Below are 27,392 nucleotides of genomic sequence, written 5' to 3'. Positions count from 1 at the left end.
CTGCATGATCAGTGAAATAACGCTGCCTTCGTCTCTTCTCGTCAGCATAGTTTAGGATGCAGTCGTCTTATTTGAAATCATTTTTGGGGAATTGTCAATGGACAAAAGCAACTGGGGGATAGTTGATCCATAGAGTGTGAGTAGAAAAGGTTCTGGCAGATTAAAAGGTGCAGTGTGAGCTAACATGGCCTACAGGATGCGTGAATGTGTTGAATATTTTTTGTCTCTATTTTTATTTTGTTCCTTTAATATGTCTCAGGCTTTTGTCTCAATTCTGTCTTGTTTTCTATCTTTCATTTTGAAGCATTTTGTGATGACTTACCTAGAAAGCTACTATATACAGCATAAATAAAGTTTACTTACTGAGATAAATCCTCACTACCACAAACATATCTAACAAGAGGATAGATACAAAAACGCAATCAATTAATCAATCATTGTCCAAACGATTTGCTACATCGTGTCATGTGACTTTTGTTACAAGCCACAGAGCAAATCGAACAATGGTACAGACTTTAAAGGTGCAATATGTAAGAATTGGCAAATTCATACTCATGTCATGTCATACAAGGAGATAGGCAGCATTTACACAGATTAAGGCCCCCAATCACACAGGGGCTCATGAAGCGTGGGCCAAACAGCGTGGTGTACCTGTGGCTGTCGTGTGTTTAATGGAAAACGCAGTGTGAATCTGCGCCTTGCACTGAAAAGTTTCATTTGAATTGGCTTTTGAATGTTTTAAACTAATATTCTTACATGTTGTAGCTTTAAGTTGAAGTTTCACAGAGAAAAATTAACAACTTAATGATGTCTGCACTGTCTGATGTTGGCATGCTTTATAACATCTTCTGTTTTCCGCCCTCAGTCTGTTACTAAGGTATTTATTTGTCCGTACATTGCCTTTTTTTAGATGAACATGCTGCTACGGCTGCAGGAGGCCGCCAACTACTCCAGCACGCAGAGCTGCGACAGCGACAGCACCAGTCACCATGACGACCAGCTGGACTCCTCGCTCGAGTCGGCATTATGAGACCAAGAGTCGCTCTGGGAGACGCCGATCACTCAGAACGCCTGGGGGCCTTTGAACCCCCGTCGCTCGCAGCCCCCGCTGTGGCGCACAGATGTGTGATATATATGAAAAGTTTTATCGTCCAAAATGGTATACCCACCATTTGAAAGAAAACACATTATTTTTACATAACAATGGTGCAATATTAAATCAAATTATTGTATGTTATCAACAGCCAACTTGGTCCTCAGTGGTCAAAATTATAAACAATCATACAAGTTGGATCTGTTATATTAAATAGTGAGGATTTTAATGGAGGTGTAACATTTTAGAATTCAACTTTTCATATCAGGGACAGTAGTTCCTGTGAAGACGGCTTTCAAGGAGTCAATCACGTCTGTGCTCAGCCAGGATGAGCCGCAGATCGCTCCATTATTCTAACTGTGGGCGTCAATCCTACAAAGTGTCAGAACAAAAGAGAAAGCCAAGAGTTTGACGTGACAAAACTGGATTTTTCTTTTCTTTTTTTAAATCCCAGATGTATCTTCAGATGTTTACAGTGGGTGGCAAGGTTCTATTGTTTATGTCTTTCCTTGTTTACAGAGGTGCTTCTCACAGTCACACACACACACACACATACACTCATACAAATGCACTTAAACACAGGCAGCAGGAGGACACTTACCTTTATTCAGAGGCTTTAATTGGTTCAAGCGCCCATGTGACCAACAATCCAGCCAGCCAAAGTGTCCTTGAGCAAGGCACAATTTACACCACCTGGGACCCTGATTCTAAACCCATCTATTGAGGGAGGCAAGTAGAAGAATACTGTAGTGAGTGTTTTCCGGTGATGTAACGCCCTCTGGTGGTCACAATGGAGGCTCACAGCTTTTAGAAAACAGATTTTCTCTCCACACGAATGAGATTCATCACAGATCCGTTCAGTTTGTGCTTCAGTAACGTCTAACAAAGTCATCAGCCAGCTGTTTAACCGAGCTGGCTCCTCACAAGTTACTATTTTGTTCGAGTGTAGGGCTAAGGGACACTTTTTAATCTCATTGTTCTTTGCCTTTTGTGAACAAAAAGACAATTCTGCACCTCCATGAACGCACCAGATGTGTCTGATTTGAGACATTTTCAAAGCCTCTACAGCCCAACTAGGATCCCAAGAATTACATTTTCATAACATGCACATACGGCTCACAGCCCATCAGTTGAGCCCCGTGGTGCTGGTCTCCTGCCCTGAGCCTCCTCAGTGTCAGGCACTGCCAAGCCGCTCCTCGCTGCCCTGCATGCCAACAACAAGCACAACGAAAGCGCATTGTCTGTGTGTCATCCAGCCACATTGCTACTGTGAAGGAAAAAAATGGTGCCAACGATTCCCTTTGATTTACTGCCAAATGTGCACACACACACTCAATACACCCACAGAGACTTTACACCACAATGCACAGCTGACCATGGTTGTAAACTTCGATTAAGTTGTTCTTGGCCTTCCACACTCCACAGCCTGTTGTCACTCCTTAGCTTCGAATGCACCATGAGAGCAGCAGGCAGCGCCCTCTGTGGGTCATCTATCTATTGATTGTTCACTAAACCCCTCCATTTGATTGACCAATCGTTAGCAACTGTAACTCGGTACAGCACGTCTGTCAAGCTTTTCTCATATGCTAAAGAGGCGTGCCTTGAGATGTAGTCTGAGGGATGCTCATCATTTATAAATATACAATATAGTCAAGTATTGAGTGTTTACAGTATATACGTTAGAGAATATTATCAATGCAAAATGAAATTGACAGAATGGTCTTAAAGGATCATTTAGCTCGGCAGACCGGACTAACATGTTCAGCTAAACAACCCCTCTGCCTCTGCGCTCTCTGCTAGCAGGGGCTGGAGAGGAGGTGGCAGGGTAACAAGAAGGATGCATTTAGGTTATTTTTGCTAACAAGAGCATATTTAAGACCCTTTTATGAGATTATTGTTACAAATGAGTCGGCAGGAAATATTAAAAAGTGCGCCAGAGACAGCTGCATTTCCAACCAACTCATGGAGCTAACGTTAGCTTAATTAGCAAGTTAGTTAAAGCTGATAAAATCTGTCAGCAGCTGTTGTCATTTCAGCGGACAAAACTGAAGCCGTCAGCTAGAAACAGGAGGCCTGCTTTTGTTAACGTCTGTCTAAAATCAGGTACCTATTGTTTAAAAGTGACGGTGGCAGATATGTTATTGCTGAAAATGGGAGAATGGAAAGCTTGACAGCTGTAGCAGTTAACAGTTACTAAGAGGGGGGAGGGTTTAGTTAACTGTCAACTGCAAAAAGCTGAATTCCCGTGAAGTTTGCATCAAACCTGCATGGAGAACAGAGCAGGAGGGGTTTACTGCGACAGGGAGATGCAGAAAGTAACAGGAATGCAGTCGACCAACTATGAAAAAATGTGATGGTTTTCACTCCAGCAGATATGAATCAGGCTACGACACTAATCAATCAACAAATTATCAGTAATATTGAATTGAATGATGCAAGCCGACGTTTGATAAGTCTAGTCAGCGTCTCCACGAGGAACCAAAAATAACCCAGAGTATTTTCAAATGCAAGTTAAAACCAGATCAGCCTCAGAGCTGACCAAGGGAACAATGATACTGGTGCTTTCTCACTGCCTTAAATGCGCAAAAGTTTTGGAGGCATCCTCTGCTCCCATTGGCTATAGTGAGAAGATGATGGCTGATGATGATGATGATGATCTGCTTCCTGCCACATCAAAGAAGCTGCGTGTAGTCATAAAAACAGCCTCTTTCTTTTTTTTTTTTTTTTCCATTTTTATCCCTCTTCCTCCAAACCGCCCTTTCTTGTTTCTGACAGTTAAAAGTATAAAAGAGTTGATGCTGTATTTGAATTTAAAACTGACCAATATTGTAAAAACAGTTAAAAAGGGGTGGGGTATTTTTTAGTTGTTTTATCGCCCAGTTGAGCTGGGCTCACTTGAACTGACAGGAGCACAACCAAACTGTTTTGGGTTTTCTAGCCTGACGAGCATGTTTTGAAGCTTTTTAAAAGGGGGATGCATTGAGAAGAGACCTTTATCGTTATGTATGCGTGTATTGGACGGAAGCCATTTTGAATTTTGATTGTCCTCTCTTTGTTTAACGAGTGGGTTGGTTTTGCACACTTTGAGGTGGGGGTGGGTTGTAAATACTTAAGTCTTGCACAGTGAATCAAAGATGCATTCTGCCCTGTTGATGTTACAATATGCTTAACCCGCTGAGTAAATTATTGTACTTTGAAAACAGAGAGAAAAAAAAGAAATGCAAAAACTCAACACGCTGTCAGAAACAGGTGTGTGTCTTGTGGTGATTGGATGTTTTGCCTATGCAGGAGGCATACGGTGTACAGTAAGAAACTGTTTTTTAAACTCACTAAAATCACAGACTGAGAACAAAAAATAGGCACTTTTCCGGTTATCCCCCATCCTGCCATAATATTCTCTGGATCCTCTCCGTCTCTAGGAATGCCTGTTGTTCCTTTAGAAGCACTTCCTCTCTGGACATTTTAACCCAACCGCCACGTTAGGCTCGCCAGCTGTTTGAGTCACCGAAGCTGACCTGACACCGTACTGTATACATTTACCAACAACCAACAGGTGCTACTGGTCAGTCAAAACCCACCAGAGACCAAGAAGTCAAGTTGTCATAACCTCAGGACAATCCTATCCTCTACAATCCTACCTGTGTTCAGCTTCATAGGTGTCTCTGCAGCTGAGCCTCTGATGGTTCGCATATATATCTGGCCAGCTTGGCCAGCCTTGTGTCTGCAAGGGTATGAACTTGCATGAAAAGGGTGTAGTTACCGTGTAAGAGGTTGCTCTTTTGTTACGGTTACACCCACGTATCAAACCTGAGCGTAGATCAACAACAATTCACCCTCTCAGCTACTCTACACTCCTGTTGTAGGCCATTAGTTCCCGCGTCAGCAGAACGTTAACACCGTTAACAGTGTACACCATAGTCTTGATGATCAACTGGTAATTTTTCACCACTTTACACTTTGCAGTTACATCTCAGTTGAAAACCATAGCATTTACTCTGGTTTGAGAGAAAGTTTTCTTCTTTTTGGGTGAAACATTTGTCCTTAAATGTTTTATATTTTGTACATTTGTATGTAACATATCATGTAAATAGACAGAGACAGTGATTTAACTCATCTGGAGGATTTTGTAGTCTTTGTAAAGCCCTAATAAATGGTTATTTGGTGTCACACGAGCAAACAACATGCTGAGCTTTTGTCTTCAATGTGTGTGTGTGGCGTATTTCGGACCTTTACGGTGTGGAGTGGAGAGGCATCAGAGGTAGGTAGCCAAAAAGTGTACCTGAAGAAAAGTACTATTGTAGCAGTATACTTTGCAACAAGCACTGTAGAAGTAAGTGTTTTTAAACACATTAAAATACAGCTTGAGCCAGAGTATATAAGCATCTATTGACAAAGGAAGTTCATAGGTCAGTGGTTCTCAAATGTTTTCACATCAAGGAGCCATAAACTGATGCAAATTATACCACAAACCCCTAACTGATCAAATTGTGTCAAGTTTCCACATCTGGTAAGATATTTGCTTATAAATGTTTTATTACATAAAGTATATGAAACCCATGACCAAAATAGGTTTGTCATACATTCTGTTATTATGTCACTTATGTATGGGGTTATAGTGAAAATAACATACACCCTGGAACACCCCCAAGGACCCCCTGGGGTCCCTGGAGCTCACTTCAAGTGCCAATGTCAAAGCAATGTCAAACAAGTGAAAATAAAGTGTCGGTATCAACAAACACGTGACAAATCAAGTAAAATGTTTCATATCTAAATGGTTTGAAGAAATTAGTGTGTGCAACAGAGATAATCCCAATGTAATTCGTAGCATTGAGAGTCAAATGTGTTAAATCCACTCTCCCAGCTCAAGTGTTGGTGATACCATTTGATCCCAAAGTGTCCACAGAGATACTCCTCAGCTTGAGAACACTGAATCTGGAGCTTTGTCTGTCAGAGTGAAGCTAGAGTTAGCTCAATCAGCTAAACTGTAGAGCCGTCGACAGAAGCATGACAGTTTATTAGCTTTTTAAATATAATTTAAATATAGAAATGTGTTCAGACACTGTACCACCAGCAGTTTTCATTAATACCATTAGCATCTGTCAATGTGAACATTATGTAATATGTAAAATGTGAGTAGTTAGTATTTTATCTGTAGAAAACTTGCATGTAAATGACATCAGTGATGCAAATAAAACAGAAAAAAGGTAATGGCCGAAACACTCTCAAAGAATGCAAGATTGGGTGGACTAAAATGTGAATTGATCTTAGGTTTAAAGTGTCAGAAGTGCTGTATTTAATAAAAGACAGTGCAGATAAAAGGAGGTAATAACAGCTTTACAAACGAACATTATCAAAATTTAGCGTCAGGTGTATTTTATTTTGAAAGACTACCTGACGTGCTGTGTGTTCTCTTCCGGGGAGCAAAGATGGGAGCAGGGGCGACTCCCGTGACGGAGTCTGAAGACGACCTGAAAATGTTTAAAACTAAAGGAGACTCGGTGTCTTTACCGAAACACTCCTACTGGTTTGACTTTTGGGCGTTCGTTGTCTTTGACATCGCCTTTTTTTTCTTCATGTATTACATAGTCCCGTAAAAAGGTGAGTGGAAGCAGTCTGGAGAAGTTTCTAGCTAACGAGAGGGCGGCTACGGAAGTTGCTAAACTAATTAGCTGTCCTTGTATTGTTGAAGTGATAGTTAATTTAATTAAGCTCTGAATTTGTCCTGTTGTATTTCACTTAAACTTACCACTGAAAATCCGCTAAGTACTCCTTAAGCACACCTTTAACTACTGTTGCTCTTTATGTGGAGTTGCTACATCAAATATTAACTATATATATATATATATATATATATATATATATATATATATATACATATGTATATATATATACATATGTGTATGTATATATATTTATGTAATGTATATATATGTATATGTGTTCAGCAGAGGTGACCACACATGTAATTACCATGTAGACACTGTCAGATTGCTGTTATAATAACACAAAGTAAAGCAGCTAATCCACATGCTTGACAAGCATGTTCCGTCGTCTTACTTGGAAAATGACCCAAACTGTCAAGATGGTTGCCTAATTCTTATCTGTCTGCCCACTTATAAATAAATAAACAATCATATCAGCTGTTATTCGGTGTGCTATACAAAGTAATAGTGTTCCCTTGTCTCCATGATTTAGTTTTTCACTTTTCTTTAAGGACTCTGGAGCCTGAAGACATGGAGTGCTGGTCCTGTCCTGCTTTTGGGAACATGCTAACGAGCTTCGACTGAATCTAACACCACATTTTTGGAAATCACATCCTAAAGTTTCCACTCCTTGGGTCCTGGAACTGCACATTTTATACAAAGACACAGATTTGAACCACAGATCTCCTTCCCTCAGCAGATTGTTGCCAGTTTTTTTCGTGGACTGTCTTTCTGCATGGATGGATGGATTGGGAAGAGATATATTTAAAGTATTTCTATTTATAGGTGGCGATTGAGTCATCAGGTGTTGTGAAATGTACCTGCTTTAAAGCCGCTATGAAATGATTCCAAATGTCACCACTGTGAATGTCGCTCAGTAGAGCAGTTGTGCTCAATGTTTTCAATTAGGTAACTGATAAATTGTATAGAATTCTATCTTAAAGTAGTTAAGTTTTATTTTTTCAAATTTGCTTGTTATCCTGCTCAAAACTAAGATCCCATCTCACATCTGGAAATGTTTGTTTTGTCCTAATAAGCCATCTGACCAGCGCTGTGGGGTGGGTTGTGTGACGACGGCAGAGAAACAAGATTTTACTTGAACACCATGAAGAACAATGAAATGATGAATATCATTCCAGCACACTAAACTCTTTAAAGTTTGCACATGGGAGTACTGCAAATAAAGAGTCTTGTCTACCTGCCAAGTGGTTCTATTATTTAAAACATCATTCAGTACAATATAAGGCTGAGATACACACCATACACAACCTACAGCCATTGATACACTGTTTATTTTTTCATGCCACCTACTGTGTTGCTGTCCACATGGATTACCAAGCTACAATCTTTGTGTTCAGCATATCATCAGCTGTTGCTATTTATGAGAGCCGATTTTGCATAGTTGCTGTTTATTCTTGCTGGACATATAGTATTTGTGCATAATTTATTACTTTTATTTTATTTATTTATTTTTAAAACAATTTACAGTGTGTTTCTGCTGTGTTAAATGATGTAACTGGATTTATTATAAATAATTCAATGAAGTTCTACAAGTGGCCCGTAGAGGGCAGCAGTGAGTATCTGCTGCGTCTAGTGTGCCGTAAGTGTAATCAAAAGAAGAAGAAGCAGGCTAAAAAGCAATGCCCTGCAGCCTTCTGGTTTTTTAAGTGACTTTTCAAAGTGAATGTTTATTGCCTCAGTCATGGAAACGGTTGGCAGTGCCTACCAAGTGGAAAACACAGGTCGGTTTTATTGGAGCGTTAAATAATTCGGTCGCAGCTAACAGCGAGCTAGTTAGCTGCCTTGTATAGTGTCGTTAGTTTGTAGCCCCGGCTAACAGCAGTGGTAGCTAGTAGCTAACTTTACCTGACGTAAACACAGCAAAACGTGAAATGGAGGCGACATTTACCATATTTAGGAACGTCAACATTGTTCTTGAGTGAATGGAAGGATTTAGTTCCCCTTGTGAGTGGGACAGGGTGTAAACCAGTCACACTTCCCACTGTTAAAGCTATTTGCAGTAGCTAACTGAGCTAAAAACAACTTAATGATAACAGTTGTTGCTGTCAGCTCATGATGTGTGAGAGGAAACTCTTGGTGCAGTACATCACATACGACCTGTACAGTGTTGAAACAGTCAGATACACTGTTATTAATCTAGAAAAACTAAACGCAATGAAATGCAAGGGGCTTGTAAACATAAACACAAAACATGGCTGGGAAGAGAGCTGTCATATATCTTCACAATCATTTTCAACACTTAGATTTAGATTTAAAACGTGTTTTTAATCTGATCACTTTTCAACTGTGCTATGAACCTCAGTTTTAGCTGTAATGTAAAAACAGCCTTCTACCAACAAATCATCAATTCTCTTTGTTTTGTAATTTGCATGTTGTAAACTAGATTGACACTTAGTGTTCATCCTAATAGTCACAACAGACCCTGTGTACAAGGTAATGTTGAGTTTATAAGAAAATGCACATAGGGTTTGACCAATTATTAGGGATGCTCGATATAAATCGGACTGATGAATTATCGGTTATCTGCAGATCATGAAATGATAGCCGATGAATGGAGCCAATAATACAAAGCCAAGTTGCTTTTGTTGCCTTAATAAGTGCAGCATTTACACACAGTATTGGGTGGTCTGCACCTTTAAAGTTGGTTTGTGAGATGCCAATAAACACAGTGAAGGAGAACAACATAAACACTGATGTCTCGCTCACGATGTCGAACCCTCGCACCTGTAGAGCCAGGTGATGTAGATGAGAGCCTCACATGCTGTCGCTGGTGTGGAGATCTTTTACAAGTTCAGAAGAAGACAACATGAGTGGCATTTGCAGTACATGTTCTGCAAGTGTTTGGAGAGGAGGGAAAGAGTCTTTGGGTTTCACACAACAAATCTTATCAGAGCTGTGGAATATATTAAATCAACCATCTTTGCTCACTACATCTGAGTATAAACACTTGTGTGTATAAACTACAGGTTAGGTTTCCGTTGCTACGTTATAATAAAAAACGCAACATTGCCACGTAATGAGAAGACTCTTGTTCATGTGTCCATGTCTGTGCAGATATATTCCTGCCGCTGTCATCATTGAGGCTGCTGATCCCTCCTCTGCGGCTGCTCTCTGCAGCGATGTGGCAGGTGGCTCAGCGGAGAGAAGTTCTCGATTATGAAAAGCTCGATGAGTTTGTGACGCTGGTGACAGCAACGGTTCCAGACCTGCTCAGCCCAAAGCAACGGGGCAGACTGCTTCTCAGACTGAGAGCGAAAGTGAGTCAGTGGGTTGCATGTGAGATCAAGTTACAAAACTTCATGGGTTAAGGACAGTTCAGCCAAGATCTTGCTATAGGGAAACCTCTCTCTTCTGTCTGCATCTTCAGATTATTCTTGAGTTGTGCAAAAATGAGGAAACAGCCAACATGTCGACCATACAGCCTCACCTGACACGAATCCGCCCCCCAGGACACACAGGAGTAAGTAACACCAGTGTTTTCACATTCAAATTATTGCAATTCCCAGAAATTCCAGATCAATGTATCTGTTAGAGTATTCTTTTAAGAAAAATAGTCTTAATTCTCTGATTCCAGCTCCCACATGTGGATATTTTCTGGTATCTTTACTCTTTTTTGACAGTAAATTGAGTATCTTTGGGTTGTGGACATTGAGGGCGTCGCCTTTGATCATTACACTGATCATTATCTTTCACCATTTTCTTACATTTTATAGATCAACTTAGCGATTAATTGAGAAAATAGTTGACAAATTAAAAACACACCATGCAACTTTTTTTACAGGCCTTTAAACAATCTTTGCAAGAGCTGACGTAAGTTTTATATGTACTTGAAAGCCATATGTTCACATTTGTAAACATTAGAGCAAAACAGGCGTGTATTTAGATTTATGGTGCGGTGAGAACAAAGATAGTATATTGTCCACGTAGATGTCCTACAGCTGAAGAATATAGGACCATCTAACCAAAGCTGTTACAACACAAATTTACAGAGTGCACCTTTTAAATAAAATAATAATAATAATAATAGTTGCAGCCCTACAAGTGTTGTTGGGAGATGGTCTCAGTTACAGTGATAGTGTCTTTCAGAGCGGAGATGCAGAGGTGGATGCTGAGGAGGCCATTTTCGTGGAACTCATCCAAACACTGCTGAAGGACCCGGCAGAGAGGGAGCATTTTTATCAGGCAAGGCAACTGCACATGTAACTGTCCATCTAAAGAGTCTAATATGTTGTTTGTACCGTCACCCTGTCACATTTGGCTTTTTGATTAGCTGTGAACTTTGTGCTTCTCAGGAGGTTTTTCCCACAGAATACGGTTCCAGCTACGACACCGACATGCAGCTCCTTGTGTCGGAGTTTCTCTCTAAACTGGAGAAACTCCTGCCAGTACCAGACCTCAGTCAGGTAGGAAATGACATCACACTGCAGCAGTCGCTACTTTATACCGCTTAAAGACGGTATTTGGTGGACTAAGACATAACAGTATAACTAAATTAATTTAATTTTAAAAGCTCATCTAGCTTTTTTCCTTCCAACCTCTTTATTTCTGATGTTAAGTAAAAACAGATTTTTAAGAATTAAAGAACATTTGATGTGTTTTTGAGTGCTGTGCTTTGCAAAAAGGCTCTAATAAATTGAATTTAAAGGTTTTCATCATCATGAAAAATGAAGAATCCTTTACTGACCTAACCATCTTGGTTGGGCTGTAGTCACTAATAGCTTCAGTGCAGATGATTATCATCTTGAGGAGGAGTAGTAGTGGAATGTTGTCTGAAGTAAGTGCCTGATCACTTTGAGCAAGAAGCACCCCGTTCTTGCTGACACGTCAGCTTTTGTCCATAAACAGACGGTTTCCTGGCTGACCTCTGCCCCCTCTGTGCTGAGGGAATGCTGGCAAGCACTCTCCAGTCCAGACGACCTGAGGTCTCTCCTGCAGCACCACAAATCCCTTGAGAACCTCGGAACACAAGGTAAACCAGATGCGTCGGTCATTCCTGTGAGCCCTTCCTCTCATCTACTGAGAGGTGTTTTTTGTGTTGATGGAGGTCTTTATAAAAATGGCTAGTGCGGACACGTGTTTTCAAATGTAGGCCAAAAACCACAACCTCAACCTGCCATCTGAACCCCGCGATGCTGCATGCAAACACTTCGCTATATTTGACTGAAACGTAAAACAGCAACTGGTATTTTCTGTGTATCCATAGCTACCACCGTGGAGATGTCCACCCAGGTCTTTGCCTGCTCCGAGTGTCCGTTCTTCCACATGCAGGAGTCCTACCTGCTGCAGCACATGGAGCACAGTCACCCTGAGCAGTACAGCAGATTCCAGAGGGCCACAGAGACACCTAGGGCCCCCGAGAAGAAGATCGAGCGTCCCGAGTTCCCAAAGCCTTTCCCCATCCACGACAGGCCTGTCCCCAACATGTGCCAGGAGTGTGGCAAGTCTTTCACACGCGCCTCAGACTTGACTCGTCACCTGCGGACACACACGGGGGAGCGCCCGTACACCTGCGATGAATGTCAGAAGGGCTTCAAAAACTCCTGGGACCTGACCAGACATCAGCGCATTCACACCGGAGAGCGGCCCTTCCTCTGCTCCCAGTGTGGCAAACGGTTCACGCAGATGGGGCTGCTCAAGCTGCATTATGAAAGAACCGCATGCGGCCAGACTTGCGACCCTCCCATTGAGTTCACACAAGAGGTCGTAGTAGTAGAGGAGACATCACAGAAAGGGGGCGCTCGGTTTAAATGTCAGAAATGTGGCGAGAGCTTCGGCAGCATCCTGGAGCGGCTCAGGCACAGGCAGAGACACGTAGTGAGGCGTCAGTACAAATGTTCCCTGTGTGAGAAGATCTACAGCCGAGCATCGGACCTCAAGAGACACCAGATGAAACACACCGGCGAGCGGCCATTTGCATGCGAGTGTGGGAAAAGCTTCACGCACGTGTGGCTTCTGAATAAGCACCAGCAGATCCACACCAGGGAGCGTCCGTACCCCTGCACCGAGTGTGGGAAGAGCTTCACGCAGCTCCAGATCCTCAACAGGCACCTGCTGACTCACAACGGCCAGCGTCCCTTCCAGTGCTCCTACTGCGACAAGAGCTTCACCCAGCTGGCCAGCCTCACCCGCCACGAACGGATCCACACAGGCGAGAGGCCGTACCTGTGCACCACCTGCGAGAAGACATTCCTCACACACGGAGAGCTGGTGAGACACGAGCGCAGCCACAGTAACCTGAGGCCGTTCAGCTGCCCACAGTGCCCCAAGAGCTTTAAGACCAAACGAGCTCAGAGCGAGCACCTCAACACACACACAGGAGAGCGTCCATTTGCATGCGGCCAGTGCGGGAAGAGGTTCGCCAAGTCGACCTCGCTCGTCCGGCACAACCTGACACACACGGGGGAACGGCCCCACCAGTGCTCCCAGTGCAGGAAGACCTTCCTCACCTCTGGTGAGCTGCTCCTCCACAAGCGGATCCACACAGGAGAAAGACCATATCCCTGCTCCTACTGTGAGAGGAGGTTCAGGTGCTCCTCTGACCTCAACATGCACGTCCGGACACACACCGGGGAGAAGCCCCACAGCTGCCTGCTCTGTAAGAAGAGTTTCTCTACGTCCACGAGACTGAAGAGACACGCCCGCACACACATAGAGAAGGGCATCGTTGTAGAATCATTTAGTCTTTGAGCTGACAGCTGACGATGTGGAAGACGGTTTTTGTTGCTTTATCTTAAAAAATAAAAACGTTCTTTTATCAATGGGATAGTTTCGTTTTTTTTTTTTATTGTTGTGATGCTCCTTTCATTAAAAAACTATTTTAAATATTGTTGTGTCTGGTTTGGTGAACACAGGAATGATAATGTTTTGCTACTTGTAGATGCTCTTTTTAAGTGACTTTCAGAATCTCTCTTTCTTTCAGTCTCTGTAAGTTACATTACTTCTGAAATGTGGGTTGCAAAGCTAAACAGGCAGGTCTAGAGGATGTTGATGATGCCTTTGAAACAATCCTAGAATTAAGTTTATTTTGGCAGATAACATTTAGTAAATACATCCCAAAAGGTGAATGATCAAAGAGCAAAGCGGAGGTGGAGAATCTGGAAGACAGTGGCAGGAGATTAGTGTTTGGGATAAAGTGATAAAGCCAAACAAAGACAAAGGGCAGAACAGAGCAGAGAATAAAGGTCAACAGGAGCTCCAGGAAGGAAGAAGACCCGAAACAAGGCCAAACTGTCCACAGAGGAACCAAAGATAATGATGATTTTTGGAATTGATGAGAGTAAAGAAGCAAGAGGCATAAAGTGAAGCTTTTGGTTTAGAGACGAAAAATACAAATGAAGTAAAATGCAAATGATCAGACATACAGCTATGAAAAAGGGCGAACAGTGGAGAGGAAGCACACAATTCTGTGCTGAAGAGAGAGAAGGCCAAAGATTTTAAAGATGGCACCACTGATCAACATGTGGCATTGGAGGAGGAATGCTTGGGTATCAAAGGTGAGTCTTGCTCATTGATCTGTGTTGTGTTGGATAACTTGTCATACAGGGTCATTAGAGGGTCAGGCTTGCTATGCTTCCTTTCCACTGTGTGACTGATTACAGGTTTCTGTGTTACCTGATTAAAGATAATTAGGGTGTGACACTCAGGAAAACAATGAAAGGAACGAGGTACAAGAGCTGAATGTGTTTAACCCACTCAAGGCTGAAGAACACGAAACTGTTGTTGACCTGAGGCTGTAATTACAGCACTATTTAGAGCAGATTGTCTCCTGAACTTTTGTTTCAGGAAATTAGATTATCTGATGATTGCTGGTGTCAGTCATGTAAACACAGGTTGTGTCTGAATGTAGGACAATTGTCCAACTTTTAAGCCATGTACCAAGGAAACAGAGGAAAACATTCATTCTAGTAATCATTTACAGCATTTAATTATATTTTAGATATCGATAAAGGACAAAAGCGGTCACAAGAGATAATCTAACTCTTAACAGAAAAAATCCCTTCATCACTGTTACCACGTGGTTATCACATGGGTTATAATTATAGCGAGGGTTGAATATTAAAATTCCCTCCAAGTTTCCCGCCGGACCGCTTATCTACAGGGACTTCCTGTCCCACCCACATTCTCGTGTCGCTTCCGGGTGGCCACACAAGACTCATCCAGCGAACCGTCGTTATCTTAACGTTGTAAACAAAAGTTACTAAACGGTTTAGCTCCCGCGACACATTGAACTAAAAGACATGCATATCAAAACAGGTAAGTTTGTACAACTTTTTGACTCACGGGACCGAAATTCCTCACTTTCATCGGTGTTATTTTGTTGTCTTGCCGACGGTGTTAGCAACTGTGCTAGCGGTATCGACAGCAGCCTGCTCGCCGCTTTGAATGGGGGGTTACGAAACTTAACTTCGGCTAACATGCTAGCTAGCTGTTATTTTCATGATAAGGTGCGAAATAAAGCCATCCCCTCGACGACAGCTTTTGTGTTTGAGCTATATTTGAATTGAATGCTTCATGTTGTAATGACAGTTGGATGAAACCGTCGAGTTTTACTCGCCGCACCATGACGCTGCTAATCAAAGTTTGCTAACACCGGTGCTGGCTCGTAGCTTTTTGCGGTCCTGTTAGCTGCCAGCACCACTCACACGAATCTGAACATGTTGTTGTTTCCGAAGAGACGCTAACAAAGCAGTCAAGTTGCTCCTTTTGTAAGAACTTGGTGAGTTTGTACAGTCAGCTAGTTTGTCGAAATTTCTGTCATGGTACTTCAGACGGACTCTCTTGATTTAGTACACTAACGTCGCCTCAGCCGTCTTCTTAAAATGTGGCGCTGACGAGCGGGCACACTGCTCAGGCCGAGTGTGTTCATTCTTTAATCATATGGAGTTTTACTCCTCGTTTTGTGGCCATTCAAGTTCTTGAAGCCTACAAGTCACCTGTTGTGAGTTTCGTCCTGATCACCGAGGCGGCATTTCCAATTACCTGCCTTTTTAAAGACAATGAGCAATAATGACTTCATCTGCCCGACTTATGCCATGTGGACAGAAAATGGATCTACTAGAACTAAAACAAGTTATTTAACCAACCATTCTTTTGTCACAGTGCCATCAAGAATGACTGAGTGACAGATTGTTGTGCAACACTGATACCAGACCAGTAAAGGTGATATGTAAGCTGTGACAGGCTATAGCCAGTAAGATTTATTGTGTTATTCCTGTAATTATACAATTTCCTTAAATATTAAGACAACGTGAATTTATTCTTGTTATTTACACCATTAAAAAATCAGATTTTCTTTTGTTATTGATCATTTAGTCTCTAAAATGGCAGAAAATAGTTTGAAATCCCCAAGTTGGGAAGTTGGGGAGAGCCAGAGGCAAAGTTTTAATTTTGCTTCTTTGATGCAATCAACAGCTCAAGCCCCACATTTTAAATTTACAACGACATAAATGAGGGAAAGTTAGTAGATTGTCACATCTGAGAAACTGGGACTAACTAAATATTCTTAATTAAATGAGTTCACCCGTAAGATAGATAGTGAAGTGGTCTATAGAAGTCGTTGCAGATGATTTGTCTATTAATTGACTGATTGATCAACTACATGATTCAGCAATACAGATGTCCGCACACTCACCAGGCATTTTGAGCTTTGCATTTTGTAATGTTTCTGCTGTCAACAGAACATACTCCAGATGAGATGTTTTCCTCGAGCTGTTCCATCCTCTTAATTTATCGTTGGGTCATTCTGTTCTTTTCTGCACAGCTTGGCAAATATTCAGCAGCAGGCAACTGTTGTACTGAACTAACCTAGCCCGGTGAAGTCATGTGAAAGTGTGTCTGCTGCTGATGTTTGCTTATATGAAACAGCCAAGCTCAAAGATCATTTATAAACCAGTGCCGCATGAAGCACCTACTCTGAGACACAAACCACTTTTACACCAGAATTAGCACACATACACAGGTTTTTTTTAAAAACAATATGTGAACAAGCTCAAAATATGCGATTGACATTTTTCCCATTGCCAGTAGATGACATACTGGAAAACGGAACAGTAAAAAGGCAGCACGGAGACAAGTGTTAAGGTGGTTAGTGGTTTTGTAATATCTTTCACTTCAGTCTCTTTTAAACACAACACTGACTGAACAATGTTCGAGCACTGCTTGAACAGAGGCAGCTGTATTTATGCTCCAACATCCCAGAACTTCAACACAAGTCAGAGCATTGCACCAGAAAGGGGGTGAAAATTACCACATCCATGGGGATGTCATGTTTCCATCACAGCCAGTCAGAGCTGGAGGGGCTAAAAATACCTCCCGATTACTCTAGAGCCATTAAACTTGGGAATTAATTCTGATAGTACCCTTTTCTACTGAAGATACAAGCCAGATGTTAGTGGGGGGTTTTTCCAGTGTAAAAGAGTTAATAGTGTGTTCATCACTACGTTTGTGACACAAATGAATGTTGTTAAATAAGAGCAGGACAGTGATATGTTATTAGGCTTAGCCCAAATGTTCTCCGATTCTGATTGTTTCATATGACGCTAAGATACAAGTATATTGAAACGGCATGCAACAACAGCAGATATGTAATGGACTTGTCCTCTTCTCCCTTTCAGGTACATGGGAAGCCAGTAACACTGTGTGCGAGTCCGATACCCTGTGTGACCCAGCAGTCCTTGTTTCAGCCACCAACTCAGAGCCACATATTCGCAACCGCCGTCTGTCTCCTGGCTCAGGCAACTGTGGAGGCGGTGGGGGTGGAGGTTGCATCTCTGGTGAGCAACAGCCCCGACAGCTTTCACCTGAAGGCGACCTGATCGGACCCGGCCACACACACACCTTCAGCTTTCGCAGGGAAAAAGAACGCAAGGGCCAGCAGCACAAAGGCCGCAGCCTCCGCAGGGAAAGTCAGAAGGGGGTCAGCCGAGCAGGCGAGCGGCCCCAAAAGGTTAACCAAAAGGAGAGGTGGGTGGAGGACAGTCTGTCACTGCTCAAGCCCCCGCCTGCCTTCCCGGTGCAGGACAGCCCCGCCAAGCTGCAGCCCGCCGTCAGCTACGCCTCCAAGGTGAAGGCGGGGGCAGCAACGGGGACGCTGGAGGAAGACCGCCCCGCCATCGGCGTGCTGCTACAGAACCAGTGGGGTCTCAGTTTCATCAGCGAGGCGAGGCCGGTCACAGAGGGCTCCAGCACTCGCCCCGCTGCCAACGCCCTCCCCCCTCAGCCCACAGACGCCGAACAGACAGCAGACCCACAGATCGACACAGTTCTAACAGGCCAGCCCCCCGAAGAAACGCCTACTCCAGTCGCTACCTCCGCCATCCCCACCGCACGCCCAGAGGTGGACGAGAGCAACGGGAAGCTGCTGCTTAGTTGTCGCCATCTAGTGGAAGCTTTGAACTATCACAGTAGAGGTGAGCGCTAAGAGGAGCTTTGAGAATAACCTGCCACTTTTCTTCTGTTTGATTGTTTTTATTATTTGTGTTTCACCTCTAACATTGTGTCTCTCGTTTTCTCTCTTCAGAATGGAATGTCATCTGCAACAAACAGAAAAAAGGTAGGTTGACTCCAAGAGTAAACCAGTCAGAGCTGTCACGCCACTTACCCGGAACAAACCCTTTGCATCTTATTGTTGTGAAAGAACAGCCCTAGAAGTGTGAACCACAACATGTTTTAACATTGTTTAGTCATGTCTATTTAGGGAACCACCGAAACTGTTAGTTGTGCTTTTTGAGAATGAAGTCCGGAGAGTCATTATAAGTTAAGTTTAGGTTCTTTAGTTGTTCACTACAACTATGTCTAAGGGTGAAATACCAACTTTATGAAGTAGGTGTGTAACATGGTACAAATCATTAATCATTGTGTAGTAAATGCAGCTAATCGACTTAAAGTTAGAAGATGTAAACAATCAATGTTACAAGCTTATTGTGAAGAGTGGTGTGACCGGCAGTCCTTATTGATTTATCTGACATGTGTATTGTCATGTATTTTTGCTTCAGACATGTCCCACTGACATTAATTTGTTTTGTTTTGCAGTTCCAAAAAAGGTTGTCTGGTACAAGGAGACCCAGGATCACCCAGCCTAGCAGTGTGACAAACCCAAAGCATATATAAACACATACACAACACACACCTACATGCACATGAAAACATGTAAAGACGGACACATTTTTGAGTCCCGTTCACACACACACTGCACTCAGGATGATGTCTTCACGCAAAGCCACACTGAGACACTTTGGACTAACTCCTTTGAGATCTTACAGCAATGGACTTTTTTAACGCCTTACAGAAAGCCTGCCTTAATTAATCAGACCTGTTTTCATCGCCTCTCATTACCATTTTAGCTTGTATGTGTAGAGCTGGTCTTTTTTGTTTGTTTTAAACAATCTGAGGAGCTGTAATTTAATTTCCCCCCCTTTTTGAAAGCTGCAGTTTTATCAAACTTTTCTGTGTCCTCTGTAAAGCGAGCGGTCAATCAAGCACTTTGTTCTAGAAAATCTGTTGTGACCAATCCCTGTGTGCGAGAAACCCTCACCAGAGTGATTTATTTCCCCCTTCTCCATTGCAAACAGAATGTCTGTCTTGTACCTGCTTGAGTTTTTATGGTTAATGTATGCAGAGGACTTGTGTATCTGTGTCTTCAGTTTACAGAGGGGTGTAGTCAAAGGCACAGTAGAGTTCACCCGTCACATCTTAATGCTGTGTTCCTTTTTTTTTTTTTTTTTTTTGTTTTTATTTGGTTCCCTAATCGGGTGAATGTTACTCATGAATCCATAAGGGATCTCACCATGTTCGGTATGTTGATTTTTGAAAAGAAAATTTATTGAATAAAAAAAATTACACTGGAGAAAGAGGAGGAATGTAAGTGAAACAGTATTGCTTAATAAAAATGAATAAACTTGATAAGTTCCAGCTTGTCCTTTTTTTTATTTTTTTTTATTCATTTATTTTTTTATTATCAGTTCGCATTCACTGCTGTACACACCGACAGTGGAAAAATCACATGTTTCTGTTAATGTTTCCCTCGACAATTACAAGTGCATAATAACTGACAAGCTATTTACAACCCAACATAAGCTGTAAATCTTTGCTACCAAATGATAGCCTCAGAGGTTTTTATAGGGAAACGCTGCATTTATAAGGTTTAAATGTAGAAGTAGAGGAACAACAAAAGTGATTCCTTATCAGCAGCAGCCCAGGCAGAGCTGATCTCAGCATCAAACGCGCAACCTTGCAGATTTTCTTTCCTCTGACCAGAATTGTGTCGAGGTCAATAGTTCACCAGAAACCTAAACTGGTAGCAAGAGTCTCCAAAATGTGATCATCTGGGTATACAGTACCCTCGCTGCTGCAGTATTTGCAGCCACCAAAGATTGTAGATGATTTGTGCAACTAAACTGTAATGCAGGGAAGACAGAAAAACTTCTCAAAAGAAAGTCTGACTCTCTTGAGAGCACAATAGTTATTTTTCCCAGAGTTGAAGTGTCCCTTCAGACGTCGATAGAAAAGTTCTACACCAGCTGCCATAACAGACCTGCTGCAACAACATCTGTAGCACCAAGATGTTGCTCAGTCCATTAGTCAGTCTCTCCACGTCACCTCCACCTCATCTGTTCTGTACCTAAAACAGAAATATTCATGTCAGCATCGACACATAAGGAAGCAATATTCATGTGTCTTCTACATTCTGGAAACTTTTTTTTAAATACAAATATACCACAGGCACATTGGTGAAGTCTGTTTAATGATTAACAGTAACATCTTTTAGCAGGGTGACCATGAAAGCACCTTGGATCCAACTTTGTGGACCAACGTGCTTCATCATTAAATAAACAGCCAGTTTGGATTTTCAATGATAGCAGAATGTAAAGAACAAGTGAGGTGAAGTCTACCTTTGTGTAATCCACGAGTCCTCCAGCTCCGTCACCTGACCGGACCTAAACATCTCCCAGCCGGCTTGAGCGATCATTGCTCCGTTGTCTATGCAGAATCTGTGGAGTGAACACTGTTAACCAGACTGAACCTGGAACACAACGTCTTAATATGGACTTTTTTCTACTGAAGCCTCTCAAATAATATGGCTACTTTTTTTAAAATGACCTTTGTGCATGTTCAGCCCCTTTACCACCACTCATACATTATTCCTAAGTGTTCTAAAAAGAAAAATGTGATAATTTCCCTTTTTTAAAACAAGCAATAAAAGCTGATCATTCCCATGAATTTTCTCAACTTAATGTATTTTAATGAAACGCATGAAAAGAACATCTAAAACATAACATGTATTGAAATAATTATCCCCTAAATTAAGATGATACGGCGAATTTTACTTGTCAGACTGGAAATGCCTCTAAAACAACATTTACACGATCATGGGACACCCACACTATAGAAGGTCTGTTGGTGGGTGGGGTGGGTGTTTCTGTACTGATTTGTGTTTGCGTTCTGGATCCATTGTAATTGTAATGTCAGTGAGCGTGGAGCGACTGGTTTACCGTTCATCCGTGGCAAACAGCTTGGCTCCTCTCTCCTTACACATCACCCCCATCATCTCCTGCAGACGCATGTTACCTGCGGAGGAAACCAGAGGACATGTTCTCTACAGGATACAGGACTCAGACAAGGACAGGTCACATCTTCTGATAATCAGGACTTGTTCTCTTAGTTCAGAAATGATAGAATGAAACTTCATGAATTACTGAGCATCTTGTAATCAAAGTCAATGTGACACAGTAAAGTTAATTAAAAACAAGCAGTAGAATAACATCACTTCATTGTGGGTCTGATGCTTCTTAGTCTCATGAACTTTTGATAATCATAAAGGAGACAAATGTAGGAAGAGAAGGAAAAGAACAGTTAGGGTTGATCGGAGCATGTAGTCAAAAACTAGAATTGAAATGTATGTATTTTTTTTTAGTTCATGTCATGCCTGGTAAAATGATATTTTTTCATTTCGAGAACAATGTAAACTCTTGTTTTTTAAATTTCGTCTAAGAAAGCTGAAAGGAATCTTTTGTGTGGCTGCTGCTCTGCTAACACGACAGCTTCTCTGGCAGTCTGGTGATTATCACATCCAGGAATGACAATATTTGTGTTCTGACGGGAAGTCTTTTTTACAGAACTAAAGTGGGTAGCTTGTTCCTTCCAATGCAAAAACAGCCTTTAGACTGACTTTGTGATTCCAATCCATTGCACAACTGTTAAAACAGTGTACAATGCAATAGTGGGGGAAGACAGTGCACACAATCTCCTCTGTTGACTGATAAACTTGTAAAATGGCAGCTCTAGAAAGTAAACCTCACTCTCTCACGCTTCAGGACACTTAGTGTTGATATTCCAGGTTCCTGTGACATTGTTACTGTAGTACTGTACTGTAGTTACTCGAAATATCTGGACATTGGGCAATGGATGATGAAAAACACATAGAAAATGACGCAGAAGCACAAAGAACAGTAGAGTCCATAAATTAAAAAAATTTAAAAAAAAGCTGAGAGCAATGATCCTGCCTGATCATTTTTGACAGTGTTTAATTGAACACAGCAGAAACAAAAGATGTTCAATGTTCAAACTGATAACCTTTTAAACATACACTCAAGTTAAGACTCTTGCCCTAAGCTCATCTGAGATGGACTGCTGAAAAGTATAAAAGTGTGCTGTGGTCTAAAGAGTCTGAAGTTGTTTTTGGAAATCATGGTCATTGTGTCCTCCAGCTAAAGAGTAAAAAGGAACATCCGGATTGTTTCCAGCGCAAAGTTCAAAACCAGCATCTGTGATGGTACGTGGGTGTGTTAGTTCCGATGGACCATAACTTGCACATCTGTGAAGGCGGGTACAAGACGGGCCTGCCTGCAGTCAACAACTGTCCCCCATTGAAAATGTAGAACAGTAGGAAGCACAAAATACAACAACGGAGACCCAAGACTGTTGAGTCGTGTATCAAGTTTGGAAAAGAGTTTAACTTCCAAAAATTCACCAATTAGTGTTACAGTAATAAACACTCCCCTGTCCCGACTTTTTTGGGACATTTTTTCTGTTATCAAATTCAGAATTAGTGTATATTTACAGGAAATATAGTTTACCAGTTTGAACATTAAATGTCGTCTTTTGGACTGTTTTCAGTTAAATATAGGTTGCAACAGGCTTTCAAATGATTGTATTCTGTTTTTATTTATGTTTCACACAGCGTCCAAACAAATCAGGGTTATAGACTGGATGTTTCCTGAACGCATCCATCTCTGATATACTTACAGCCAACACCCCCGACGATGAGGACCTCTTGGGAGCCGCAGTGAGCCATGGCCCTCTCTGTGATCTCCACCAGCATGGAGAACAAGGTCTCCTGCAAACAGACCATGAGTTCATGAGCTAATAAATCGATAAGTTAATCAATCCTTTTCTTTGGAATACATGATAGTTAACAGACCAACTTTGGGTTTTGGACTGTTGGTCAGTCACAACAGTGATCATCTAAAGAGATGAAGAATTGGACTAAGGGAATATTTTAAAACTATTTTCTGACATTTTATAGACAAAACAAACATGTTGTACCCCTTTATAGTTTGAATTAGGCTTTAATTTAAGGCCAAGATGGCCTCTACAAATGGTTCTATAGATCTTTATCTTAACTAACTGAGCAACAGATCCTAACTGATAGTGCTGGTTCTTAGTACCTGCAGGGAGAAACATAGGTCCTCTGGTGTACACTGACCAGAGCTCAGCATCTTATGAGAAGCTTCCTATGCAAGAAAAGAAAAAAAACAACTGTTAGGATCATGAACCAAAACAATAGTGTAGTTATAGACATCAAACTGAAGCCTTGAGTATCAGTATCAGTAGATAAATAGTTCCTCTCACCTCAATGTAGGATAAAATCCCAGAAAATGAGACGTCCATTCCTTTTACTGTATATGGCAGCTCCACAAACTGACTCCCTCTAACAGCAGGACAACAAACAAAGTGAAGTAGTATCAGAAATATCAGTCATGTAAATACAAACATGAAACACATTCCAAACAGTCCAGAGAAGAGACTTTGTGGCTGTCACTCACTTTTTGGCCATCTGCTCTATGTTGTAACCTGGACTGGGGTCATTGGAAATCTGAATGGAGAAACAGTTCCACACAAAGTATTTAACACACATCGATCACATCCATCTGTGTAGTTGCTCTAATGAGAACAATAATGTTACACACCTTTATAACTCGAGCAAACCTGTCCAAACAGTTGCCAACTGCGATGTCGATGGTCTCCCCGAATATTCTGTATCGTCGCTCTGAGTATGCAATAACCTGCACAGGTAGACATGGAGACAAGTCTCATTACATTTGTACCTAATACATGTATAACTCAGTGTATGTAAGAGCTCTGCAAACACTTTTTTAATGACAGCTAATCATCAGGAAGTGCAGTTCGGAGGCTCTGTGCCACAGGAAACTGAGGCCGACATACAGAAACCAACCTGTGTGTTCCCTCCACTAACATACAGCACGGTAGGGTTGTTGGCTTTTGTGATAAGTCGGCCCATCTCAATGTGGCCGATACAGTGGTTGACACCGAGGAGCGGCTTCCCCCAAAGCTGTGCGACTGTACGAGCCACCAGAGCCGTCGTCACCAAGGGGGCACCCATACCAGGACCTGTAGGAGAAGAACAAGCGAGACTGTCACTTTGGAGTGATAGCAGACATTATATCCTTGTTTGAGGGAGAACATCACATCTGTCAGTTTGTTGTTGCCTTACAGCTGCTGATAAACGTCAAGTCAAGATGTTTTATGGACACTCATATGATTACTAAGCTGCATATGTATCAATTAACTTCCACTTAAAATATAAAATGATATGAGATGATAAAAATGTCCTTTCTTTATCCTTACCCAAAACCCTGTGGGTGAAATCAATCAGTAAACCTATTTAATAATCAATAATAGACAGCTAATGTAAGTGTTGCCTGGTTAATGACATGACATGTCTAGGAACAGATATCATGACTTTATCAATACACTGTAAATATATATGATCTCCATTTCATCAGATCCTGAACCATCACAACATTTAGGTTTAATCCTGATAAAAGTACAATCCTTATTCCATCAAACACATTTTTTCTACCACAAGGTGATGAGCCAGGATCTTGTGTTACCTTTGGTGTATGCCACACAGTCGATGTCTGCAGGCTTCAGCCCTGCCTGCTCCAGCGCCTCCTTGAGGACGGTCAGTACGACAGCTCGGTGGTGCCTGGCAGTGTCACTTGGCATGAACCCTGATGGATAAAATAGCACGTTGTTGACTTTGCATTCAAGATTGTTATATGTTGATATATATCGGCAGTGATGCAAAGGTGAAATTAGTGGTTTAGCAGAAATGTGACTTGCCTTGGCCAGGAGGGGTAATGTAGGTCCGTCGAGGGTTGGAAAGCACTTCTCCATCCCTGATGATCCCTATGCCGATCTTATTGGCACTGCCCTCAAATCCAATTACGATAGTCATGGCAGCTAAAAAGTATTTTTAAGAAGGAGAAAAGCATGTGAAGCATGCAGTGAAGATTAATATATTCTGTCTCTGCATGGAAGCCAAGACCCTTATTGATGCAGCAGTACAGTATCTGTTCCAAAGTGTATTAGCCCTTTAATTATTCAGTCTCTCTTGGAAGCCCATTTCTGATGAAGGAAAACCCCCCACAAAAAATGTAACATGATTAAAACTAGATTGTCAAAAGTCAGCAAAAATGATGACACATTAAAGGGGCACTGCTCCAATTTTACACATTAAATGTTGTCTAATATTAGTCATTGTATTAGTCATTGCCAGCTCCACTGTGAGTAAGAAGGGCCTGACTGACGGGCATCATGGGCAGAAGGCAACTAAACTTTCCTGAATCAAACATGACAGCAGTCACTTTGTCCTAACTGTATGCAAGTGTCCAATGCGACGCAATGTCAGACATTCGCTGTCCACACTAAATCCATTAAACAGTGGCTAAATTGCATTGTGGGAAATGTAGGCACCAGGTTATGCATAGTGTTTCACTGGGTAAACGCTGCACTCCTGTAACACTGTTGGACTCATTAAGCACAGTTAAACAACAAACAATCAAAATGGATACAGCAGAACTAGATATATCACCTTACACTTACATTACCCACAATGCAATTTAGCCGTCACTGACATCATCACTGAAGGCAATTTATCAGATAACATGCAACTTCCTCTGGAGCCACAAAAGGCTTTATACTACTTTTTTCCCCCACTTTTGCAGTAGCACTCCCCCAGACCTGTCAACACACTTTAATTTATAAAATTCATAGAGTTACTTTTTAATTATTTACCTATTTCTGTTTTAATGATCATTAATATTTTGTGTCAGAAATGGGCTTCCATTTGTTGTTTTTGTTGTTGTTTTGCTGATTGAGATGTCCTTTTTGGCCATTATGCCTGTTCCAGTTTATCCTAACCCCAGTCGAATATGATAGAATATGAATATGTTATGAAATATAAATTTGCTGTAAGAACTTTTATAATAAGATATAGAAATATGGTCAATGTATATATATGATGTATATTATATTATAAGCTATGTATGTATATTTGTATGTGTCTGAGTGTATGTACTGTATGTACAGATGTGTGTGCCTGTAGGTATGTAAATGTATAAGTGTTCAGCACACATGTATACATGCATAAGGGTGTGTATGTAAATGTATTTATATATAATATGTGATGTATTAATTGTACATATAATATACTGAATTGTTTAGAGTTAGATAGGATGTGCGACTAAATTGATTATGATTAATTGTGAGTTGTGGAGAAGAGGTAGGTTTAAATAAGTGTATAATTTTTCCTGCTCCTTTTCGGGCATGTCAGTGCTTGTTATGGAATATACTTGTAACATGCTTTTCATTTTATTTTGCTTATTTGTTGAACTAATTTAGCTTTTTGTTTTGTTTTCACATGTCCGAAATACATTTGCATTCATTCATGTAAACATTTAACTGTCACAATTAGACATTTAAATTCAGAACAGAGGGACAGTGCTACATGTAGGCTAGGAGACAGAACATTAGCCTTTTATACAGTAACCTTCACAATACATACCTAACCCACATAATGCTACATTATACGTTACATACTGTTCATATTTTGAAAAACCAAAGTAAAGCTCCCTGTGTAGCTGCTATGCTAGCAGTGACAGCATACGTCACAAGTAAAACTAGCTTGTATTACCGCTGCATTGAATAACAAAAAAGGTGCAACTACCTTTTTACTTCCCTTCGGTTGTTCACATTAACCCAAACACCTGGTCGTTAAACTTTTACTGCAATTATTTAACTGCCTCGGCTAACTTCTGCAGCTCAGCTACTCCATGAAGCTCGGGGGTCCCAAACACTGACAGCTGTGGAGTTAGCCTGAGCAAAAGGCCTGGTGAATAGTATCTAACATCAGCAGCACTTTAGGATAATGGTATGTGCATTATAAAGGCTAGCGCTGTGTGTTTATGTCAATTGAAAATTGGGAATACAATTTTTTTTAGATTATTTAAAGTATTATTTTTCATCAGGCACCTGTTTAGGCAGTCACCACGCAC

General features: G+C 41.4%; 4 protein-coding genes and 2 long non-coding RNA genes across 17 annotated transcripts in view; 5 read left to right on the top strand and 1 right to left on the bottom strand.

The window, feature by feature from the left end:
- Positions 1 to 5,275, top strand: part of nav3 (neuron navigator 3) — a 207,273-nt gene extending 201,998 nt beyond the window's left edge. For all 12 annotated transcript variants that reach the window (XM_084346084.1, XM_084346083.1, XM_084346086.1 and 9 more), the window contains one exon: positions 911 to 5,275. In XM_084346084.1, the coding sequence (XP_084202210.1) occupies positions 911 to 1,030 (120 nt within the window). In that variant the 3' untranslated portion in view covers positions 1,031 to 5,275. The remainder of the gene's footprint in view (positions 1 to 910) is intronic.
- Positions 5,276 to 6,512: 1,237 nt separating this feature from the next.
- LOC311252512 lies at positions 6,513 to 8,000 on the top strand. Its single transcript, XR_014621535.1, has 2 exons — positions 6,513 to 6,691; positions 7,308 to 8,000. It is a non-coding gene; the product is annotated as an uncharacterized lncRNA (long non-coding RNA).
- A 414-nt stretch (positions 8,001 to 8,414) lies between these two features.
- On the top strand, positions 8,415 to 13,633 carry LOC311252329 (uncharacterized protein). Its single transcript, XM_084345407.1, has 7 exons — positions 8,415 to 8,537; positions 9,871 to 10,073; positions 10,184 to 10,276; positions 10,903 to 10,998; positions 11,109 to 11,219; positions 11,662 to 11,785; positions 12,020 to 13,633. Exons 1-7 carry the CDS (start codon positions 8,480 to 8,482, stop codon positions 13,501 to 13,503), a joined length of 2,169 nt encoding a protein of 722 aa, XP_084201533.1. The 5' UTR covers positions 8,415 to 8,479; the 3' UTR covers positions 13,504 to 13,633.
- Positions 13,634 to 14,914: 1,281 nt separating this feature from the next.
- Positions 14,915 to 19,725, top strand: LOC311252203 (uncharacterized protein). Its single transcript, XM_084345170.1, has 4 exons — positions 14,915 to 15,069; positions 17,430 to 18,224; positions 18,335 to 18,367; positions 18,847 to 19,725. Exons 1-4 carry the CDS (start codon positions 15,054 to 15,056, stop codon positions 18,894 to 18,896), a joined length of 894 nt encoding a protein of 297 aa, XP_084201296.1. The 5' UTR covers positions 14,915 to 15,053; the 3' UTR covers positions 18,897 to 19,725.
- LOC311252204 lies at positions 15,092 to 17,423 on the top strand. The gene is made up of 3 exons (XR_014621501.1): positions 15,092 to 15,532; positions 15,916 to 15,975; positions 16,843 to 17,423. It is a non-coding gene; the product is annotated as an uncharacterized lncRNA (long non-coding RNA).
- osgep (O-sialoglycoprotein endopeptidase) lies at positions 19,522 to 27,206 on the bottom strand. The gene is made up of 12 exons (XM_084345169.1): positions 27,065 to 27,206; positions 25,180 to 25,299; positions 24,948 to 25,067; positions 24,269 to 24,444; positions 24,003 to 24,098; positions 23,859 to 23,908; positions 23,665 to 23,743; positions 23,481 to 23,546; positions 23,059 to 23,149; positions 21,306 to 21,381; positions 20,706 to 20,804; positions 19,522 to 20,434 (listed from the first exon to the last, which is right to left on the bottom strand). The coding sequence occupies exons 2-12, from the start codon at positions 25,292 to 25,294 to the stop codon at positions 20,395 to 20,397; spliced, it is 1,008 nt and encodes a 335-aa protein (XP_084201295.1). The 5' UTR covers positions 25,295 to 25,299; positions 27,065 to 27,206; the 3' UTR covers positions 19,522 to 20,394.
- Positions 27,207 to 27,392: the final 186 nt, after the last annotated feature.

This window comes from Pagrus pagrus (assembly GCF_965226575.1).
Source record: "Pagrus pagrus genome assembly, chromosome: 23".
Taxonomy (NCBI): Eukaryota; Metazoa; Chordata; class Actinopteri; order Spariformes; family Sparidae; genus Pagrus; species Pagrus pagrus.
The sequence above is the reverse complement of the archived record's forward strand: the minus strand, read 5'-3'. Positions and strand labels throughout refer to the sequence as shown.

Bases quoted from the DNA above. Each gene is read 5' to 3' on its own strand.
- LOC311252329 (XM_084345407.1), top strand. From the start codon at position 8,480: ATGTTTATTGCCTCAGTCATGGAAACGGTTGGCAGTGCCTACCAAGTG. The intron at 8,538-9,870 runs GTCGGTTTTATT...ATGTCTGTGCAG, and splicing joins CTACCAAGTGGAAAACACAG to ATATATTCCTGCCGCTGTCA. The intron at 10,074-10,183 runs GTGAGTCAGTGG...CTGCATCTTCAG, and splicing joins TTCTCAGACTGAGAGCGAAA to ATTATTCTTGAGTTGTGCAA.
- osgep (XM_084345169.1), bottom strand. From the start codon at position 25,294: ATGACTATCGTAATTGGATTTGAGGGCAGTGCCAATAAGATCGGCATA. The intron at 24,099-24,268 runs GTTGGTTTCTGT...CTACCTGTGCAG, and splicing joins TTAGTGGAGGGAACACACAG to GTTATTGCATACTCAGAGCG. The intron at 21,382-23,058 runs GTAAGTATATCA...TTTCCTCCGCAG, and splicing joins CATCGTCGGGGGTGTTGGCT to GTAACATGCGTCTGCAGGAG.
- LOC311252203 (XM_084345170.1), top strand. The intron at 18,225-18,334 runs GTGAGCGCTAAG...TTCTCTCTTCAG, and splicing joins TTTGAACTATCACAGTAGAG to AATGGAATGTCATCTGCAAC. The intron at 18,368-18,846 runs GTAGGTTGACTC...TTTGTTTTGCAG, and splicing joins CTGCAACAAACAGAAAAAAG to TTCCAAAAAAGGTTGTCTGG.